Source organism: Anopheles coluzzii, chromosome 2, assembly GCF_943734685.1.
Source record: "Anopheles coluzzii chromosome 2, AcolN3, whole genome shotgun sequence".
NCBI lineage: Eukaryota > Metazoa > Arthropoda > Insecta > Diptera > Culicidae > Anopheles > Anopheles coluzzii.
In genome coordinates, this window is record NC_064670.1 from 94,802,830 (window position 1) to 94,826,137 (window position 23,308).

Here is a 23,308-nt window from a genome sequence, read left to right on the forward strand (position 1 = left end):
AATTTGTTTAAAATGGTTGTATACATAAGCATTTAAACTAGCCTCGCTATTACTAAACAACAAGTAATGGAGCAATAATATCACTAAAAGCTAGGTAAGAGAATTTGGTCGGTGAAAATGAAATCGAGCTAAAACAAAAAGCGGCGTTTAAGGTACATATCGTCGTCACCGGACGCGGGTCCGGGTGTTGGAATGGGAAGGTCACTTTGTTGCTGCTACTGTCATTACTATCTCATTACAACTATTGCGTTACTTCTGTAAAAATAGATCGTTTTGTTTGAGAAAAAAAGGAATATAAGTTTGAAGAAACAGAGCCCTTACCTTTTAACTGCAAAATAACGCTCAAACACCGTGCTGATGAAGTGATTGATTCAGCTTCTGCTCAATCCAATCCCGGTAGTGTGCCACCTTCAGGTAGACTCCCGGTTTATTCGCATAGCCACAGTGCTTGCCCCACGACACAATGCCGGTCAGTGTGTGTAGTCCTGTAGAAGAATACAGAATTCAGTTAGAAAAGGCTCCTCACTCACTGCTCTAATCCTCAAGACCGGCTACCTTCACTATTGGGACACACCAACGGTCCACCGGAATCACCATCGCACGAATCGACACCTGGCTCGAGCGTTCCAGCACAGAACATGCCATCGATCAGCGAGTCACCGTACACTTCCGGCCTTCGGCATACGCTGTCCGGGAGTAGGGGAACCGTTCCCGCTCGCAAGTCGTACGATGAGTCTACAATTTAATGAAGAAAACATCCGTAACATCTACTTCCACAAATGAATCCCCCTCTAGCTTCAATCTTACCCTTCGAACCGGCCTCGGTCGCTCCCCAGCCCGAGATGGTACAGTTCTGTCCCGGCAGGTACGGTGCGTCGCGCGCCGGCAGACAGATCGGCTGCACATAGTCATTGAACCGGACGGGCGTCTTCAGCACCACCACCGCAATGTCGTTGCTCATGTGGTGGCCCTCGCGGAACTGCTCGTGAATGTACGTGTTCTCGATGAAGATGTCCAGTTCCGCGTTGTCGTACGCCGCCGTATGATAGTCGCCGATCCGCACCCGATACGTGCTCTTCGGATAGCCGATCAGACAGTGCGCGGCCGTCAGCACGTGGTAGCGCGTAATCAGCACCGCCCCACACCAGTGCATCGTCTTCACGCGCAGCGACGCCTGCCACGGATGATGGCCGTACACCGTCTCCGAGCCATGCACCACCCGCGCGCCGTACGTCGGTTTGCGTAGCGTTGGATCGATCAGTACGCGCCCGCACGTGTCGGGATGGATTTTGCGCGATCGTTCCACAAAATCGAACCGTGGATTGGGGCGTGTCGCCCGCAGCCGCGCGGCCCGTGCCTTCGTCGGTACGTACACGCCGCACCGCACACCGACGTCCTCCGTGTGGCCGCAGTTATGCTCGCCCCAGTGCCAGTGCACACAGTCCTCGATCGATGGTTCCGTACCGTTGCACGCGACCTGATCGAGCCAGATCTGCCCCACACCCGGCGGGTACACGCTCTTGCGCACCTCGGCCGTCCCGTTAAAGCCCAGCTGCCGGCAGATGACGCGTGCCTCCCGCACACCGAAATCATCGTCACACACCGTGCCCCACGTGCCGTGGTAGTTGATCTCCACGCGTCCCTCCCGATCGGTCGGACCCGCGACGAGCCGAACGGCCAGTGGCGCCTTGCAATGGTCCGGCGATTCGTCCGACCCGTCCGCACAGTCGCGCACATTGTCGCACAGGAACTGCACCGGGATGCACTCTTCCGAGGCGTGGCAGAGCCAGTAGTCTTGCGGGCAGGACATGATGGGTGTGCGGCAAACGACACCCACCACCTCCTCGCGATTGCAATCACTCACACCCCAACCGTTGAAGCTACATTCGCGCAGCGAGCTTTCATTGCCCTGGCACCGCACGGCATCCATCATGAAGAACGGACCGTACTGCTGCTCCGGCTCGTCCGGATCGGTTCCGTTCGGCGGGAAGTACGAGTGCGATTTGATCTCGATTGCACCGCCCGCAAAGCCAAGCTCGCGGCACACTACGTTGCCCGCCTCGAGCGTAAACCCATCGTCACACACGTAACCCCAGCGATCGTACACACGCACCTCCACACTACCCTGCGCCTTCTTGGACAGCTTCAGCTCGTACCCGATGTGGTCACACACCTGCTCGTCGGCCCGATTGCCGCACCCATCGCGCCCGTCGCAAACTTCCGCCTCGTCAATGCAAACGCCATTGCCGCAGTTGAACTTGCCGTAGCACGGGTCTCGCGGTGTCGTCGAGGTGGTTGTTGCAGGTGGCGTAGTGGTCGGCGTTTTGGTGGTCGTCGCATGCGGTACGATCAGCGGGCGCCAGCTGGGACGATTGTCACCGAACCGACTGCGTATAGCCGGCGCAGGAGCCAGACTTGCCGTGGTTGTGGTGGTTGTCGTCGGTGTCGTCCTACGGTAGATCGGGTAAACGACGGATTCAGGCTCCTTTTTGGCGGGCCCTTCCACCGGCTCGGTAATGTACGGTGGCGGCAATGGCCACGAAGCGAGCGGAACCGGCTCAGACGCACCGTAGAAAAAGTCATTCACTTCGCTCGCTCGCGGCAGCACGTAAGGAGCGGCGGCAGCTGAGGATGGCTTGTAGTTGTTGCGTGGCGTAGGCGCCGGAAGTCCAATCACTTGCACGATCGGCGGTGGCTCTGTCGTGGTCGTCGTGGTCGTCATCATCGTGCTCAGCTTCGTTGTGTTCAGTGCGACCGTGTCCTTGTGCTCCTTCATGTACGGCGTTAGCATTAGCTTGAGCGCATCCAGATGCTGCTGAATTTCGATGTCCTCCTTGCGTACGGTAGGGAACGGCGTTCTCAACGGACGACTGGTGGTACTGGTGGGGACAGGAGTCGTTTGCTCTAGTGGCAAAGCAACGTACACCGGTCGCTGAACACTTTGGACCACATCCGGGTCACGGTGCAGCGACTCGGGCTGTCTGCTCGGTGGCCGGATGTACACCGGGTACGGCTTTGCAGTCGTTGTTGCTTGCGCTCGAGATGCTTTCGGCCGGCGACGATCCACTTGCTCCGGTGCTCCAAAGTTAGAGCGCAAATCAAACCCATCGTAGACGGGCTCCTCCCCGTCGGCATCAGGCTGCTCTCCGTAGTCTTCATCAAAGTTGGATTCCGTTGGTTGATGATCCGGGTCGATCTGCTCCACATCGGGATGGGCTGGCGCACGATCTCCCGTGGCAGGAGGCTGTCTTGGTGGAGTTTGTTGCTGGGTTGCGGGAATAGTCGGACGACTCTGTTGGTGCGGGTTGACTACTGCCGGCACTGGCTGTGAACCGGCCGGGATGTGTGAGGGATAGTAGTGAGAGGTGGGACCGGATGCAACAGGCCTACTAGTTGGACGATCATAATCCACGATGACATTCTCCGACTTGTCACAGTCCACATTGCGCAGATGGTCGCAGGTAAGGATGAGCGGATTGAAAGCAGTTCCAGGCCCACAGTCCTGCACGAACCGGGCCCCGTTGTTGCAGTTCAGGAACTTCCTGCAATCGGTCGGATGGGGCCGCAATCCAATCACTCCCGGCGGACAGGTTAGTTCTTCCTGCTGGCGCTGCGCTTGCTGTGGCTGCAGGTACTGAGGTTGTCGTTGTTGCTGCTGGAACTGCTGGGGTTGTCTCTGATCGGTATAGGAGGCCAGTTTCGGTGGAGCACGATTAGCCGGTTCGTTAACGCTGTTTAACGAAGGCACAGGGAGACATGACACCTTCGACGGATGATCACACTCCCGCGTGTTCGGATTGAACAGTGTCCCGGGGGCACAGTTCAAAATGAAACCCCGTCCCTTCCAGCAGCTCAGAAACTGGCGACAATCCATCACGTACGGAAAGTGGCCCGTTCTACCCTCCGGACATTCGAGCCCATTAAAGTCCTTCAACAGCGTGTGCACCGGTTGGCGGATCAGCTTCGCAGCGGGGGCCGTTTCTCCGATCAGACGATCCTCCTCGCCGTAGCCAAAGCGGGGAGCCAGAGGGACGGGAGCGGGTTGCTGGGTGTAGGCCTGCGATCGTCCATAGGCCGGAGCGCGTTGGGTTTCGGTTGGGTAGGGCGCGAGTGGCACTCCCGGTTGGTACTGTGGCCCGGAAGGACCATGTTGTTGCTGCTGTTGCTGATGCTGCTGCTGTTGAGGGCCTACCAGCGAGGGGTGTTGTCTTTGGGGCTGTGCATACTGGTACTGATCCGTCTGGATGTACTGCTGGGGCGTTGGGTCCTGTGCCCGATGGTGATGGACCTGGCTGTAGGCGCCGTGCATCTCCGGCATCATGTGGACGTGATGTCGGCTGTGGGGTGCCGTTCTAGGGTCGTAAATCTGCGGGAGTATTTCGTGGAATTGAGAGCGAGATAGAACACACATGAAACGCGGGTTTCGGTGAGGGGGGGGGGGGGGTTGTTGTTTATGTGAAGTGAGCAGTTTGCGTTCGTCAAACGATCGCTTATCAATTGAAACGATCGCAAACGCGGGGATTGATTGGTTGGAATGAACTACTGAGGCGATTGAGCTGAGCTGGAGCTGGGAGATGCAAAGGGAGATCGAGCGGACATGACCAGTAAACATGATCATTGGGGTTTACTTGCGATCGTTAAGGGTCTTCAATAAGAGCACTTTAAAACCTTTGTTTTGAGAGTTATTTTTCGCAAGAATTACAAAAGACATGATAAAGATCTTGATGCCAGAACATCAGAATTAACTGTAGAGTGCAACTACAGCACTTCAAACGGGAGCTTCAAAATCATTTGATGAAGAAGCATCACATATCAGAGCTACAGTTTTGCGCATCAGAATTTCGCTCCAGAACTGCTGGCTTCCGACGGCATCGTAACGCTTGATAACGTACAAACACGATGGGAAGGCCATCAGCATGGGTGACGCTGGTGGTTAGAACTTCCTTTCCCGTCTTTCGTCTACGTGTGTCCCTACGACGAGATGACATTGTCTTCGCCACTATCTTGTACCGGAAGGAATGGGATCGAGGTTATTACGAGTCGTGTTGGTACGCGTTTGTGCATGAGAGGACTGGAGTGACTGTTGTTCGCAATTTCTGTTTTGCCCTGCCTTATCTTTTTATAATCAACACTGCGTCCAGCTATCCACTCCAAACATGTGTGATCGTTCATTAGAATATTTGAAAACGAAGTTCTCAGAAATGATCATAAGACGACAAAATGATGATCTCATGTCTTTCGAACCACATATAAGAACACATCTTGAATCACAAATTGCACATTAATAGGTCAATGCTAAAGTCTCATCTCCCGTGGGCGATGTGTCATTTCTTGCCAGCTGATCTGGCTTCGAACGAAGGCTGTGCCGTATACCAGCCGTAAGGTGCACAGGGTTTTACAAAACATGATAGCGCAGCAAACGAAAACATGCCCCACAATCACGCTGGCGATGAGTAAAAACACGTCTCTCAAACCCTCGATGAAATCCCCTGCACAGACAATGGCGTAAGTCCTCCTTCATTCCTGATAAGACTGGCATAAGCATTCTGGAAACACGCACAACATTCTGGATTCGCTAGAAACACGCGGATACATGCATTATCAAATCGATCGAACTTACACCAACAACCACCATATTGCACCATCCACCGATCAGGACGGCCAGTGCCAGCAGCACCAACCGCGGTCGATTCCAAATGCGTTGCCGCATTGTCGCGCAAATCTTCGCTTGCGCCAATCTCCCAAGTGTAGATCGTTTGGAGCTGGTTCCTTCGTGTCTTATCTTTTAATCCCGTCACTGTTAATCTTTGTCTGGAGATACACAACACCACAGACACGAACTGATGCGGCTGTGATGGCACAATATTCACACACAAAAAAAAAAACAACAAGATCACTAAACGAAGAGCTACTGATACTGGACGTCCTGCTTGGTCCAGTTGCGAGCGTACAATGAGCAGTAGCAGTCGTGTGACCGCGACCCTCGTTTCAGACTTGGGCTAGCGATCATCAGTTGGTGCAGATTAGGAGAGATGCTTCCACCCTCGGGAAGGGAAGAGCGAAAGGTCAGTCGCTTCGGTTCGGCCGAGCTCACAACAACAGGAAGCGACGATCGCGAAGGAATTGGAAGAAGGCGCGAAGAACCAACGGAATTGGTTCGGCTTGAATGAAGAGTCACTCGTGTAGTGAACGGACGCATCAACACTAATCGTGCCAAGTGGTCATTTGGTGCGGGAAAGCCATAACCAATGTCATATGCATTTTAAGATTCATTATTTCATTTTCATTTCATGCTCAACTACTCAAAGTTGCTCTAAAATTAAACACCATGGTGCTATTCAATGACCTGAGCGAGAACACGAGCGAGCGTAACACCTTCACCAAGTGTCGCGGGTTTGAATAACGATCCATAAAGGTTCGCACACCATTTGGTAGGTGTTTGAAATTACACCACCGTTCTCGCAAAAAATCACGTCCCTCCTATTACCGATATGTTGATACCGGCATGACCGAGCCAGTGAATATCGGGCAGTTTTAGTGTCAGTCGGACGCGCTTCGTGTTTAATTTCCAGCTCAGCTCGTCATCGCTCGCATCGGCTAGATGCGTCTCTCGCTCTCTCTCTTCATTCTTATCAGCATCTTTGCGTTGATTACTTACGACGGCTCTGTGTCGTCGTTAAGAACTCTTCACTACCCAGTTGAGACAATGTTTTTCTTTCACACTAACACGCACGGTGGTAAATCCCCCAAAACAAACCCGAACCAAAATGGGATGAATCATGGCCATCGTGCGTACGGAATAGAAGATGCGCAAGATGATAGCGCGAGCGCGCGCCCGCGTAGACGAATAAATTGACGCTATTTAATGCATCAATTAAATGGCCACAAATCGGTCGCACTTTCCCCGCTGAAGGGTACTTCACTACGCGGTTCCAGTGAAACACATTCGATGATGCGGTGAAATGCCCCGATTCATTGAAGAAGGGGTAGCACCGTCGGGCACGCTTCTGGAATGGGTTCAATTAATGCTCAATTGACTGGTTGGTGCGCAAGATCGTTAAGATGGGAGGCAAGTAGCGATGACGATGGTTCGTTTCCATTTTGCGTGTGTGTGTGTATGCCATTGTGGCATGTTGTGCGTGTAGGGAAGGGTTCTGAGTGCTAATCGCGTTGTTGATGATCTGAGAAACCGTAAGAAGCGGAAACATGTGGTACGATGCTCTACATGCTTGTGTATGCAAACAACATTGCAGCGATCAGCTGCTTCCTTACGCACAACTATGTAATGGTCTGTTTGTTATATGTACGCTGTTGTCCAATTAAAGGATATTGAACTTTGTCTAAAATGGTGCATGATGTGCTGCTGTGGAATGTGTATTCTAAAAAGAACTCATTTATGTGGGATTTCCCCGTGTCTGCATAACGATCGTCAGAGGCGGATTAGCACGACTGGAGGCCCTAAGCGGTTACACAAATGTAGACCTTTCTGAAGTGTCAAGCGAGAAGATGTATTTGTAGTTGTAGTTGCTTAATTCTCTCCTGACGATCGTACGATGGATTTCCCCGTGTGTGTTATTGGATACAGAGTGCAGTTCATAGAACTTACGAAACAATGGGGTTTCGACGAAATATTCTCAGAGTTATACCTTACGAATACTATTGTGGTCCAACCAGACTACGCAGTTCTGTCTACCAGGGCGCACCACTCACCAACAGCAGTCGACGGCTATCGTATGTTGTGTGTAAGGATATGCGTAGGGTTGTGCGTGTAAGGATATGCGTGAGTTCCCGGGTCGCTGACCAGAGGAGCGAAGGGAGAGGGCAAACACATTCGTGCGGTAGAGCTAGGCTAGAATAAACGGGTCCGTTATAGTATTAGGAATAGGAAATAAAGATTTTATGAGTCTTGGCTATTGTTTGAATTGTTTTAATCCCCGTGCATCTGACACAAAAAATTCCTTACGAAATTATCTTAAAATAAATCTTAATATTACCACGATAAAAAAACTATAAGATACAATTTTACATCGTTAGTCACTCTGTTCGAGGACCATCTCCCTAAGATTGCTCTGTAATCACTTAAACTTGCTCCGAATTAGAGTTGAAATAATATGTCCAACAACATCACATAATTACAGTTTCTACTTATTTTTGTTTTCATATTTCAGAAATACCTCACCGGTTAGATCTGTTTTAGTTGGGTTATTTATTAGTGAATAATATATTGTAGTTTCCGGCAACTGTTGTTGGTTGCTGAATAGATTAGTCAGGAAACATCATTTTAATGATTTTCCTTTTCGATAAGTTTTGTTTTTGGCATTGGCTTAGTTGGCTTATCAGTAATTGGTATGTATTGGTATTGGCCAAGCAAAACAGTATCTCTTATTGTAATAAAACTCCAGATAAAAAATGCTCTGTATCATTTTAATAAATCATTTTCAATCTCGTTAAAACCCTACACAGCTATACCTTAACCAATGAGTTTCGCCTGTATCTCAATGCTGTACAGATTGTTAATCCTAAAGTCAACATTCGCTACTGATTGCAATGTAAACTGTTGCTGCTTATCACTATTAACCAGGCGTCTCCATAACAGTTTGAACCACGTGCTCTCACGTTCGAAACATGCCTGTGGTGAGTAACTTTCCGGAGAGCTTTACTCCTATAAAACCCGTGGTGAATTACACCATCCCGTAGTTGCCATGGTGAGAAGCAGTACAACATGCTCACATTCTCACTTCGCTCCCACAATGTGCGATGGAACAGTAGGCAAAATGCCACGGTAGAGACAAAATGCGGACAAAAACTAATAAATTCATTTCGGCAAAGCAGTTTATCAATTACGAGAAACAGTTTTTCTCGTATCTGATCTATGACAAAATGACGCAATTAACAAATAAAGAGAAGCAAGACAAATTTGTCAGAAAATCTGTATAAAGGTACAGATACAGAAAACCTGTATATATTTTATAAAGATAGATTTTTTCTTTTAAAAACCCTAAATAGTTGCAAAACAACTGACGACGAACGACCCATTATAACTATTCGGAGAAACTATTTTATCGCTATTTCAGGCTATGAAAAAACATCAAAAGCTCACAAGTTTCTCAAATTCTTGTCGCTATCGTCGCTGTTTGCCTTTTCAACTCCCGTGAACATTTTAGAGCGTCTCACGTGTGTGCTATCTTTCAAGCGCAGTAAACGATGCGTATCGCGGCTTCCCCTTATCTCACCCGTAACCACGCAATCACTCTCTTTCTCTCACACACAACCAAACTTTGTTGTTTTTGCTTCGGTCTCTCGTTGGGCACGTTGAAGAGCATCTCAATCTAACGAGATCAGAGATGCCGTGAGTGGACAATGGTACGCCGCAAGCGGTTTGCAAAACTGAGCACAGTGCGAAGAACAAAACACGCCAGTCTGCAGTATCGTAAATTAGTCACGTACCTGTATAAAGTGCCATCGGAAAGGGTAGAGAGAGTGTAAAGAGATAATTGAAGCATTTAAATAAAGAGCAAAAATGATAAATTATCTCCTCATTATCTCACTCCAAATGGACTTTGATCAGAATTGTTTCGACAATTAGAATTCAAATATCTTATCGTTGAGGGTTGACAAAATAAAAACGAATTGCACACTGTGCGGGATATCACACACATACAAACAGATAGAGGACAGATAGAAAAAGCTCTCAAATTATTTTCGTTGAGAGAATGAGTCAACAAACCACTGCCAAACGGAGTTTGTTGACAACTGTATGTTTGTGTGGTTTTGACTGCTTTCTGTTACACTTTAGTCAGAAAATGTATGATAAAATAAGGCAATTTTATATTTTTATAATATTATTAATCGATTTTAACTTATTTAATAAATTTCTCATTTAAAATAAATCAATTGTTTTACACCGAAGATTGCTCATCCACAACTCACCACACTGCTTCTTCGATTCGCAAATCTCTCCCACCGCGCTGCTTTGCTCTCACATGACCCAGTCGCTCTCCCGATATCGCTGTTTCCCCTTCTTCGTTACTTGCTTGTCTCACACACCAGCCAACAGCTACTAAACCACGGTCCCGTGTCGCACAAACCCAGGTATAAACAATCTCAACACATAGTCACCATCGTCAGCGTTGTTGTGCACCGTGCAGTTCAGTCGTGCCAATTGTAGTGGAATTAGAATTAAATTCCATTTTTTTCTCTGCGCCCTCCGTGACAAACGCGCGCTGTGACTAACCGGCAGCAGACCAAAGACCCGATATTTCACACGACAGTAAAAAAACAACCCATCTGACATCTTCACCGGAGCGGCTACGTCGTGAGAGCGGTTCTACGGTTGACAGCGATAGCAAAACACCACCACCATCGCACAGTCGTTTTCGACATTGCTGTTGGTGCTATTGTTGTCGTTGCTGTGGCCTGCTTTGTGACCGTGCGACCGTCAGTTGTGCTCGCCTTTACAACGGATCGTCGTCCTACTCAGTGCTTACTACGTGCGTTTTGCGTACCCAGGGAAGAAAAGTGCAGCCAAGATTCTTGTGAAGCGAATGTAAGTAACTAGGCCACGCGGGCCGGGATCTCTGTGTGTGCAAAAAGTGCAACTCGAATCGCTTGCAACCGGACCGGAAATATGGTTTCTTTTTGTAGTGAATTTTGTTGAGTTGAGGCATAAAGCTTGAATGTTGATGATTGAGTGGTGAAGGTGATTCAATTATCTCCCCCATTTGCCCATCCCGGTGTGTGAACATCCTTTCTCCATGAGCACATATCCACAACCCCTCCCGAAGTGTTACGTCATCGAGTCCGTTGTGCTGTGTGCTGAGCAAGAGAGAGAGAGAATGGAAGTGAGCTGAATAGTAACTCCAAAATCAGCAACAACTTGGATTTTATAATTTTTAACCAATTAAAATGACCTGGTCCCCGTATGCTCCGGGAACTGTGTGTTGGTGCTGGTGTTGGTGTGTTGTGTTTTGTATGAAAATTAATTTTAAACCCAACCTGCACCACACTACTGACCCGAATTTCATTTTTTCTTCCGCTTTTCGCGCTCATCGTTGCGTCCAAAAAGTGTCATTTTTTCCTCCTCCTCCTTCTCCGGGGTTTGGTCGTCACGTTCGTTCGTGACTGCATTTCGGGGGCACTCTGCCTCGGGTGTGTGTGTGTGAGTATGGCCCTCTGAAAATAGATCATGACAACACACGTACACAGCACGGGCAAAAAATGATATTTGTGCCGTTTCCGAACCAATAACTGTAAGGTTCGAATCGCCTCAGCAGCAAGCTCGAAGAAACACGGAAACTGCCGCCCGCCCGTTGGATGGAGCAACTGATATCTCAAGCGTAACCGACACGGCGGAAGGCCACGCTTGCCGAAGATTCGGAGGCACACCGCAAGACAAATTAAAACACTCGAAAACAGAACAAAACCAGCTTCAGTTTTCACCCCATACACAGTGTCTTATGCAACAACAGCAAGACGGAAGGGCCTCCGTTCCTGTTCGGAAGCAATTTTAAATTAAAAAAAAAGGTCACGCAGGACAAAATCGATACTTCGAGCGGTTTTGCAACAGTGTTGGTGCGCGTTCCAGCAGTATCAGTAAGGACGAATGTATAAACACTTTTACTATGCCCCCTCGCCGTAAGACAGGAAGGCGCCCACTACTGCTGTTGCACACGGGGTACGGGTGAAGCCGGCTATTTGGCGTTGTGCAGGGAATTAAATGCATTGGCAAATAAGCACTTTGGATGCGCAAACATCGGGGGGCAGAGCAGTAGACCAAGCGTCGCCGGCCAGTTTGTTTTTGTGTAATATGCTTTTAGTTGATTTCAATTGTGTAAACAAAGCAGAAATAACTGAACTTTGTTTTGAAATTAAATTTTGTGTTTTTTTAAATGTTATAATGAGTAAAATAAATCATTATTAGAATTATAGAGTTGAATAATTCAACGCAACTTTAGTTTTAAAGCTTTGTTATTGAAAAATCCGGTTCGAAGGACCAAATTATAGTAATTGAATTTACCTAAGATAAAGCGTCTTTTTGGAAGCTGTATTTGTACAACATACACACATCGATGTAATACCATACCACACCTAATATATCAAACCGTAAGCAGGAACGTATCACGTGCGCCACTGACTCAACGACGGTCACTCGTTCAAACGGCACACCAGTGTCGTAGTGACATTTTTGTCACCTCACGTCACCATTGCCTGCAGTGCAATTAGCGACTACTGGCGACTGATTCACCAGCATCCACCAGCAATACCAATAGGGGGAAACCAACAACCAACACAAGCACGACCCTCGAGCTCTAATCTAACGCTCCTCCGTCTTTCCATGTCTTCCTATTTCAGCAAATCGTTCCTCTTACAGTACGCGCTCATACCCTTAACAGCAACCATGTTCGCCCTTTGGTACTTTTCGCTCGCGATGGACGAGCTGAGGTGAGTACGCACGCCCAAAACCTTCTAAATCTAAATAATGCTTAGGATGTTAAGGCCGGTGTGTTATGCAAAATGGAAATTAGAATATGCTGCGTTACTGCTAAAACAAAACGAAAAAAAAAAAACAAAGCTGCATGCGCTCCAAACGCAAGAGCACGCGGTCACGCAAAACAAGCTGAAGCGCATATTGACTGAACATGGCAACACAATGTCACACTACTGCTGCTGCTGTAAATAGAAATCATTAGCGATCGATTTCGCTTCGACCCCGTGGCGGAATCGATTCATGGGACGCATCCATTTGTGGGACTCCGATACAATCTCCGAAGGTGGCGCTACGATGGGGTGAAGAAAACCTTCGGCTCCGTCTAGCCGGCGTGTTTGACTCATCGAAAGCGTTTGTCATCGACCGGATTAATGTGCATCTCAGCGCATTACTGCGCATGTCCAGATGTATAAGGAAATGCGAGCAGAGAGTGTACTCACCAAGATAACATTCTCTCTCATGCGCACGGCTGAGCTTTATTGCCGTGGTACGGAAGCTCGTCTTCGTGTTTTAATCGAAGCTTGCGCTGTTGGCTTTGTGGAAAACGCCGTAAAGTATGCTAGCGGCAATGCATGATACAGTCAAGGGTTACTTGTTCTTTGAATTGTTTGTAGTGGGAAAGGTTAGTAATTAGAAAATGTAAACACAACTTTAAACAAATGATATTTTATGGAAAACTGGAAACTCTAACGTTGAAAACACAAGAACATAAATTGGACATTGGACAAGAACATTAATGAATAATAAACCTTCCGCTCCCATGTTAGGCGATTATTGTGTTCCGAGTAGAGATGGGTAACTCTGATAATTCAATCGATTTTTTAAATCTAAATCAAAGTGAATCTTTGAATCTGAAACTCAAATTCAAAAATGTATGGATCTTCAAAGATACATGAATGATCCAATGTTTAATGAAATTTTAAATATTCATAAATATCCAAGGATGCATTAAACTTTAAAGATTTCAAAGTTTAATGAATATCTCATGATGTATGAGTCTGAGATGTAGATGCATGAATCTCTATCAAATGTTTTTCTCTTTTTTAGCCTCTTCATTGCACAAGCGTTTGGAATAGATTTTGAAATATTTCGTATAGCAGTTATTTTTTACTTTGGTTCTTAGCACGTTTCACTCGGATTTTGTGCATTGAGTGTACATTCGATCTCTTTTTGTGTCTCTTCGAAACGATTCCTAAGTGCTACATTAAGGCTGACTTGTCGTGTGCGTGGTCCAAGTCGTCGTGACTCTTTGGAGATGCATGAATCTTAATAAAAATGAATCATTGAGATCCATATGAATCTTTAATGTTTTATAAGTCTCCATAGACCATTCATGATTCATGAATATTTGGAGAATCGAATTCATTACTCATTAATTCATTACTGAAGATCCATACGAATGAATCTTTACGAAAGATTAATAAACCACAATACTAAATTCCGAAGACATCCGCCTTACTTAACACTTAACAGACAACGGTTGTTGTTCCAAAGAAGAAGAAAAAATCCACAAAAATTTAGTACGATTCTTGAAAAAAGTCATTGTTTGGACTTTTACCAGATTTTTTTTTATAGGAAAAAATGTCGAACGAAAAGACAATTTCAAACTACCAAATCAGTAAAATTTGTTCAAAGAATTGTCAATGGGATTCTTCACGATTCTAGTCAGCTTTTTGTATGGAGTTTTTACAGTTGGAGACTGAAATCATGTAAACACTCCATACAAATCCACACACAAAACTAGCCTGCAATTTTCAGTCTAGATTATTCTAGCCTCAATGCTAGAATTAGATTCGAGTACTTGCGCGAAAAAATGGCAAAACAAGGTGGTGTTTACAGTTCCCAAGTGACATTTGCTCCAAATTGTTTTCCCATATCTGCTCGATTAGCACTCGATACGCTTGAAAGTGTGGATTTGTGTGTGATCAAGTGTGTTGAAAGCGCCAAGATTTTGTGTGTTCGTAAATTAGACGTTCCTCTATCGATGGACCATGCCGTCGTGCTCATTTTTCATTCATAGCTATGGTTTTTTGATGAAAAACAAAAGCTAATTTTGTGTGACGTTATTTTACAAAAAATGGATATTATTTATGTATAAAATGGGAACATGGCAGACTATGACGATAGGAAACATCATTTCCGAGGGAATCTAGAAGAAAGTAACGTAAAAGCCGCTTCACAGTTAATTTTAAAGGACTTTTTCTAAATTCCCTTAAACTGGTGCAGTTTAAGGGAAGTTTAAGGCTCCAGTTTAAGGGAATTTGCTCGAATTCCCGATTATTCGTGCTCTAAAATGTCAATTGGGTTATCCCAAGGTGCATTAAAGATATCAGGTGATGGAATGTAGAATCAAAGTGTATGTAGTCCAAGTGGTCGCATAGCATGTTTTTTATAACCAAATTTGAACATCATTTTTTGACAGAACGGTTGAGAACTTTTGCTCAAACAAGCTTTCTAGAGGCTTGACGAATACGCAAAACACTTTTAAAATCTTCATTCAGAAGCAGAAGCGATAAAAATCAGCATTCTAAATTCATACACCTTGGGATAAGCCCACCTGTATATTAAACCCACTTAGATAGCTACTCGAAAACTGCTATACAATGCAAACAGCTGACAGGCTGAAATTTCAGCATGCGAACTTAAAACGGAAAGGGTCCCAATATTAGAAAACCGAGTATCAAATTTGACACGAAAATATTCAAAGATGAACACGCATATAGCGTACACAACCATAGGACAAAGTTTATCCATAACTTTCACCTATCCAAATTGTTCATTAACCCATTTACATCGTTTGCACAGTTCAACTACGAACGGCAAACATTCGATTCGTCTGATGCGATTGTTGTTGCAGAAATTCCCATCTTTGATAATTAATTAGCTTAATCTAAGTTGCCGCTCCTCTTTCCTGGTTGCGTGTGGAAAACCTCCCCAAACGCCGGCAAAGGGGGAGAAAAAAACACATTTGCAACGACATCGAACGCCAGTCGACAAAGGAAGAAAAATCGAATACCAAACAAACCGGCCCCATTATATAACACGCACCGGATGTAGCGCGTAAACCGCCGTCCGATCCGGGTGTGTCTGACGTCTGAGTTCACATTCGTGTGCTGTGAAACCCTTGCCGGTCTGCACAAAAAGTGTGGTTTGTTATTTATAAACGTCTTCGAAAGAATTTTGCCTCTGGACGGTTCTTCGGTGGTTGTTGTGGGAAGTAGGAAAAGCTGCAAAGACGGGACACAAACGCAGCATGTACTATCACTTTTCAGAAAGCAAAGAAGACGCGCTGACCGTGTTGTGTGTGGCAGTTGGAAGACACGGATGTTTGTAGGAACATGTCCTTCCCTCGGCAAGGCGAATGTCAAGGTAACTTTTGCACCGCGCAGAGCCGTTTTGCGTGCTACTTGAGGTGAAAAATGGCATACCGTTGAGTGATCGGTCAAGTGTATGTTGTCTGACACGGTCAGCTGTTTGGCTTCTCGCTTCTTTTCTAACCCGGGCTCGCGCTGTCCGCACAGTCCGCGGGAGAAGTATTATTCTTTCAAATAACATCTGCTTACAAACAACCAATTTTGGGGGACAATAAAGTGGAAGAAAAATCATTCCACACGGTACGAAAAAAACATCCCTCACGCCACAAATCTTGCAGCAAAAGCCTTCCATTATCTCACCATGGTACCAACAAACCATTTGTTTTCACAAATTACAAACGTAAACAAACGGCAACCAACACACGCCCGGCAAAGGCAATGAAATATTTTTGCCTGAAAATTATTTGCTACCCTGTTTAGTATCCATAAACTTTCGATGACCGCCCTGCCTTTCTCTCTCTCTCTCTCTTTATCGCTTCTCCCTGGGCGTGCCGGGGTTGATTTTTCAACAAATTTAGATTACGACAAAACGAAGGAAAGAGATGCAACACACTGCCACCCCGTTTGGCATTTTGCATTTCGAAAGTGGAAAACAAACACCGAAAGCAGCAGCAAACACGCTCAACCGATTCGCCCATTATTTTAACACCCATTTCTCAAGTTCAATGTCATAGAGGGGAGCCGAGAAAAAAGGGCATTTTAAGTAGAGGCCGGATCAAGTGTTGCGAAAGATATACACCGTTCTCGCTTAGTTTGTCTGTCTCGCTGACGCTGGGTTTGGTTTGCTTTTCTGTTGCTTTAATTCCGCTTGACAATTCGCAAGGAAAGTCAAGACATAAAGATGTCCGGTTGAAAATGCAAATTTATGTGCAGCTTAGTAAGAGGGCTAGTTAGATTTACTCTTGAAATAGTTATAACAAAAAAAAGAGTATTTTTCCAAGATAGTTTGGCAAGCGTTCTGAAGTAGTGATGTGCTGTATGGAGCGCACCCACGGCTCCGATCCGACTCCGACTATTGTTAGTTCGATTCCGACTCCGGCAAAATGGAACCACTAGATCCACCCGGAGTCGGAGTCGTTCGGAGTCGTCCGGAGTCGACCGGAGTCATCGGAGTCGACGACTCCGAACGACTCCGAACGACTCCTAACGACTCCGACTCCGAACGACTCCGGACGACTCCGGACGACTCCGAACGACTCCGAACGACTCCGAACTACTCCGAACGACTCCGAACGACTCCGAACGACTCCGAACGACTCCGACTCCGGGCGACTCCGACGACTCCGAACGACTCCGAACGACTCCGGGCGACTCCGGGCGACTCCGGACGACTCCAAATGACTCCGAACGATTCCGACTCCGGGCGACTCCGGACGACTCCGACGACTCCGAACGACTCTGAACGACTCTGGATGACTCCGACTCCGCGCGACTCCGGGCGACTCCGTACGACTCCGGACGATTCTGAACGACTCCGGATATTGCAGCGCGGACCTACCTTCCGGAGTCGATTCCGAATTTGTCGGAGTCGGATCGGAGTCGACTCCGGGTTTTTGCTAACTTTACCCATCACTATTCTGAAGCTAGGTCAGTCATCAGGAAAGATGCAAAAGAGAAATGCAATTTGATTCATTCATTGAGTAAAAAATAAACTTTAATTGAATATGTCCAGCCTCGTGATACATACGAATTAAGAGCATATCCATCATAGTTTGACTGATAAACTGTAAATTACAAATTCGCGTAGCTCGAGTGTCACGTAACTCGGGGATAGACAGTATTCTTCTTCTTGGCACAACAACCGTTGTCGGTCAAGGCCTACACCTCTGTACCCTGGATGGAGCGCTCCCCCATTCGTAGGAATGACTATCCTGCTTATCACTGAAAGCCGCCAAACCCATTAGTGGTACAGCATAGAGGTGTGCCAAATGAACCAGAACCGTACGGTTCATTCAGTTCACGGGAAAATATGAATGAACTGGTTCACATGAATAGAACGCTACTTTTGATAAATTAAAATAATCAAAAAAATTGCTTGCATTCAATCATGATCATGTTGAAAAAAACAAACTTTAGAAAAAACTTTCAACATCGGCACATTTACATGCAAACCAAGAAACGGCCGATTTTAAACTGTACAGGTGGGTGACCAGACCTACCGATTATTCTGTAGTTCTACCAATTTTCGAATAGTGTACCGATTTACAGCTATTGCTATTTGTAAATGAACGAATGAACCAAGATCACGTTCACGTTCATTATGATGAACGACTCGGTTCATCTACGTTCACTTAAAAGAACCGAAATGCTCACCTGTAGTAGAGAGGTGTAGGCTTTGACCGACACAACGGTTGTTGTGCCAAAGAAGAAAAAGAAGAATTATTTTTCCCCATGCAACATATGTCAGCAGAAAAGAACCAAAGGAATCAGTTCATGAATTAATTATTTTACACAACAAACGATCGTTCGTGATCGATCGATCATCAAAACACCTACGTTACACTTGAAAAGATTTTAATTATTTTAAAGTTGTTGTCAGTTATATATTTCTTAGCTAACAAACAAAATTATTTTGAACATTTTGTCAGTCAGACGGCAAAACCAGCCAATGTCAACTTCACGATCTCTTTCATGGACTAAAGAGATCATTTCCAAAGCAAAGCTGAGACTATTTTCGGTTCATCAATTGAATGCTCTCGAACAATGTATTGTACGTGTTTGGACATGAGTGTATGTGTTTGAAAATCAACTCTTAAATGCTCAAATCTCAGTTAATCCTATCAAGATAAGATAGAATGACATTGTCCGATGTACGATGGCGCACTTGAAACCTGAAGCAAATTTTAACACAGCAATTAAAAGCCATCTGTTTAACACATTATTTCCGTGTAATCGTAAAAATTGTACGATCAGATATCGAACACACTTTTACTTTCACATTTTGGGTTGCTTGGCTAATGAAATTCTATACCGGCAGCTATATAGCAATAAAGTTCCATCTGGTATTCCACCCTGCCTGTATGAGTAATGGTAGACGTTGTAAGTCGCGTCAAGTACAACAGAGTTGCTGCTATCAGTGCACTGCGGGCCATAATTAAAGCCAGGTATGTGTGCAGTTTGCACCTATCGCCCGTTACACACTACCGGAGACGAAAATAATCAACGCTGTTGATATAGATAAAGCGTTGCAACCGGTCCAACCCGAAAAAAAGGCAACTTTCAACCAAAAAAAGCTACATTCGAGGCACAAACTGTGACTTGCCGTGGTTCATTTTCGATTGGCAAAGCTGTGTGCCAGGGGTGCCCTGTTGCCAAAGGGGTTGCTCTGTTCTGGCGTTCTGGAAGCATCTACTTGGCAAATTGGCACGTACACCTCACGCCTCATACAGACACACATACACTAGGTCGTGCTATATCTTATCGGTCGATGAACGAAGGTGGGCCTCGTGAAAACGGAACAAAACTGCATAGAAAAGAGCAGAGCAAATCTCTGTGCAATGTCCGGGAACAGTCATTCGTGTTCGTAGGTTTCCTTTTTGGTTGTTTGTACACAACTATCGGACGCGACTTTTGATGCGATTATCACTTAAGATTCTGCTGGGAGGAGCATGGGCATGAGGACGAAAGAAACTGCAAAACGCGATTTTTGCCAACACTTTCCACGGCCACCATCGCACCCGTCGCACGATTGCCAAACGAATCGTCAATACACGAGACACGACAATTGAATTAACACGTACACGTCGGGGAGAACAATTTTGATCTCTATACCGTGCCGTGCCGTGAGCACGTCCCCACTCCCAGTAAAGACAGAAAAAAACGATAATTGCAGCAAGGCGCTGGCAAGCACAACACAGGTTGTCAAGCGAAATGATTTTTTGGGACAGGAAAATCGAATTCTTGTGCTCGCAAAACACGCCAAACGCGTCGTGCTTCAAGCCAAATTGGATTCTGCTACAGTGCAATGCTTCGCACCGCTTGAATGGAATTGATTGTTGGGCGTTTCGCAATTGTTTATGCTAGGTTAGCTTGTTTTGTTTACTGTTTCATTGTTTTTAGATAGTTTTTTAGTTTTGTTATATGTTTTACTCTAGTATGAACCGTTTTTTGTTTGTTTGTTTATCTGTTTTATATTGTTTTGTTTGATGTTTGAATTCTATTATTCATTGTTTTGTTTGATGTTTTCTTGCTTTTATTCATTGTTTTGTGTTGCTGTTTGTTTTCCGTTTCTTCTATTGTCCTTTTCTTATTATGTTTTTTTTTTCGTTTTCTTTTCTTTCTTTTTTATAATTTCCCCCGCATTCATTACAGAAAGCGCATTCCATTGTTGGATAGAATTTTTGCGTTTTTCACCGGTAAACATCGAACCGTACAAGCGCTGCCGGAATCGACACCCACTGACGACACGAAACCCTCGAAGGCTCCCGCCGAACCAGTGGCGGTCAAGCCTGCCCCGGTAGTGGAACCGGCCAAGCCTACCACCACCCCTGAACAGAAGCCCGTCCAGCCTGTCCGGCCACCACCGGTAGTGGAGCCCGTCGTCAAGCCGACCGTTCCGAAACCGGAACCACCGAAAGTTCCCGTAACGCCGGCACCAGAAACTCCCTCCACGCCGGTGTCAGTGAACAAACCGGCACCGGTTCCGGTTGTACCCGCTCCTGCTGTCGTGAAACCTGCACCCGTCGAACCACCGAAAGTGCCGGAACCCGCCAAGCCCGCCCCAACCCTTCCCAGCAAACCAGCTCCACCGGCCGAGGAAGCTCCTAAACCGAAGGATCTTCCCAAACCGGAACCAGCGCCCAAAGAACCTCCCACCTCCGTTCCAACTCCAGCGCCCGCTCCAGCACCGGCTCCAGCACCCGCCCCAGCACCCGCTCCGGCAAAGCTCGTGAAGGAAAAGAAGGAACTGCCGGCACCGACACCGAAGGCAGCCCCAGTAGCGAGCGAACCGGCCCTGCCGAGCAACAACGAGGACAGCTTCATCATCGTCGAGCAGCAGAAACCGGCCACCAAGCCGGGCCAGAAGCCGAAGGTGGACGTGAAAAGTTCCACCATGGACTTTCTGCAGGGCGAGGCGGGCGGGCGCAGTGCTGGGCCGGCGACCGGTGCCCCAACGTCGACCGTTTCTGCCGACAGGTAACCACCGCAACCGCTAGCGAATGTCGGCTGATTGTGGCCGGTGGCTTTAGTCGACCCATACAGTGCCTGGGGAAGGGGGACGCGATTGGGAGACTTTAAGAGATGCTTGGGAAACGAAGGGAGAAGGGTGGGGGTGGGGGGGAGGAGGTTATGCTTGCGTTCAGGCGCAAAATGCTGATGAGCTGCTAAATTATTTCACCTGTTCGTCTGTCGGATGGTTTTTGGCCCGCGTTCGTTTCGTTCATCTCGTTTAGATCAACCTGGGAAAGAGAAAAAGTGTGTGTGAGAGAGAGGGATGCGAAATATAATGCCTGTGGCAGTTGGACTGCTTTATTGTTTGCTTTTGAGTTTGTTTTTTGTTTAATATTTTGTTTAATTAATAATCCACGACAGTTAAACACTTAATCATTCGTTGCATTTATTAGAAGTACCACATGTTCAAAGCAATTTTCGAATTTTGAAAAAGGATTATTTATTCATGGTTCCTCTAATTCTCCGTCATTTTCCATTACTTTTGTCCATCCTTATGATGTATTTTAGACCCCGTGTCGAGAAAAAAAGGAGATTGTTTGGCCCCTATCGATTCGTCGATTAATGTTTTGACTTTATCGTAATTGGTGAAGTTGGTTCTTGGCCAGGTACACGTAAAGGATGCTAGGGAATAGCATTGTATACGATGGAGTAAGGCCCGTGTTTTCCTCGATGAACCTATTTTGGACGTCTTGGGTTGTTCCTCTGAGGATTTTCCGATGCCACAACTTGCTTGTACAATTTATTTCATTACACCAAATAGAGTAAAATTGCCTTAAAGATATTTCCATCCTTCTCAAACCTTTGTTGGTCTATCTATAAAAAAAAACTTTATCGTAATTGGAGAAGTGCTTGTAAGCCAGATAATCCTAAATCTCCATCAACCGGAACAGATATTAATCCGAAGGAGTAATATCCAGCCGATTGGGTTGAACATCCTATCATCCACAAGTGAACAATCCGTGTTCGTCATCTCTTGACCAATTCTCATATGGAACCCAATTCCCCATCTTGCATATCATCCTTCTCGCTTCAAATCAATGGACAATTAATTGCTGAGATACTCTTTGTGTCATCTCGAGTTCTTGATGTGTTTCTACATGATCTCAAGCTCCTATAACCTCTAGTTGTTCAACTTCAATATTTCGTGATGCCCGAAAAACACCAATGTTTTTCAACTTTTTAATCAAAATTAGCATCCTTGAACCTTAAATCCTCTCTGAAAAGGTTACTTCAGCTAGAGAGTGGTTGTCATACGTTTCCACCAAAATACGATTGTTATTAATTCTGAAGAATTCTGAAGAAGAACTCCCTAAAAACATACTATTCGTTAAAAAAGTTTTCAGGTTGTTTGTAGCTTACAGCAACAATGCTGTGTCTGCAGTAGCGATATGACCAATAGTAGAAAATAAATCTTGAAAATGGCATTGTCAAATAAGAGTAAGGACATATTAGATCAAAACGCTTTGAACTTCTTGATACTGATTGATATTCTCTGAAAATTTGCTTCAGTAAAGGTAGTAAAACATCCAAAACCAAAGAAAATACCGCGTCCTAATACGGCGCCCCCTAGTTACGACCTTCTCGAGTTACGACGATTCGCAGATACGACGCAGTTGATCTTGACAGTTAAAAGTTGTCATTGAGACGAAATTGATGTTTTTTTTTAATTTCTGTGTATTTCTGATAATCGTTACAAACACATTTCCACAACTCCCCGGGCTTGAATTTCTATATCGTGTAAACGGCTTTTGGAGGAATATTAATACATTATCGTACATTATTTTAAATAAAATACACGATTTCATGGATTTCCTTCTTCAATTTCGGTTATAAACTTTATATTCACAGAAATTCGACATACGACAATTTCGACTTACTTTGGGACATTTTTTCGGTCCCAAATACAGTCGTATCTCGGGGGACACCTGTGTATGGATTTGAACATCATTCTTCAGAAAAAGTTGTCCAATTCTTAATAACAATGCCAAAGCCGTTTTCCAATGATGCCTTCCTTTGCAAAAAACAAACAGAATATTTGCATGGCGACGGCCACTGTTTGATCTTTATATATATCCCTGACGCGAAAACTAAAAGCTATAAAGTACACCCGCAATAAAAAAGACCATTTTTGGGTGATGCTTCATTTCCGTTGCCAGATAAAGCACTTTTGCTGCCAAAATTTCTACCATTGGTTTGGAAGCAAGTCCACTTCCGATCCGATCATACCGACAGACGGCAACATTGTTTCGATTTGGCAATCCCTTTTTTGTTCAAG

At 45.7% G+C, this 23,308-nt stretch overlaps 2 protein-coding genes across 2 annotated transcripts; one reads left to right on the forward strand and one right to left on the reverse strand.

Moving 5' to 3' along the window:
* Nucleotides 1-2: 2 nt before the first annotated feature.
* On the reverse strand, nucleotides 3-5,958 carry LOC120950669 (uncharacterized). Its single transcript, XM_040368894.2, has 5 exons — nucleotides 5,621-5,958; nucleotides 808-4,366; nucleotides 556-735; nucleotides 322-485; nucleotides 3-255 (listed from the first exon to the last, which is right to left on the reverse strand). Exons 1-4 carry the CDS (start codon nucleotides 5,708-5,710, stop codon nucleotides 343-345), a joined length of 3,972 nt encoding a protein of 1,323 aa, XP_040224828.2. The 5' UTR covers nucleotides 5,711-5,958; the 3' UTR covers nucleotides 3-255; nucleotides 322-342.
* A 4,050-nt stretch (nucleotides 5,959-10,008) lies between these two features.
* On the forward strand, nucleotides 10,009-21,333 carry LOC120952972 (uncharacterized). Its single transcript, XM_040372583.2, has 3 exons — nucleotides 10,009-10,546; nucleotides 12,352-12,441; nucleotides 20,173-21,333. Exons 2-3 carry the CDS (start codon nucleotides 12,398-12,400, stop codon nucleotides 20,999-21,001), a joined length of 873 nt encoding a protein of 290 aa, XP_040228517.2. The 5' UTR covers nucleotides 10,009-10,546; nucleotides 12,352-12,397; the 3' UTR covers nucleotides 21,002-21,333.
* Nucleotides 21,334-23,308: the final 1,975 nt, after the last annotated feature.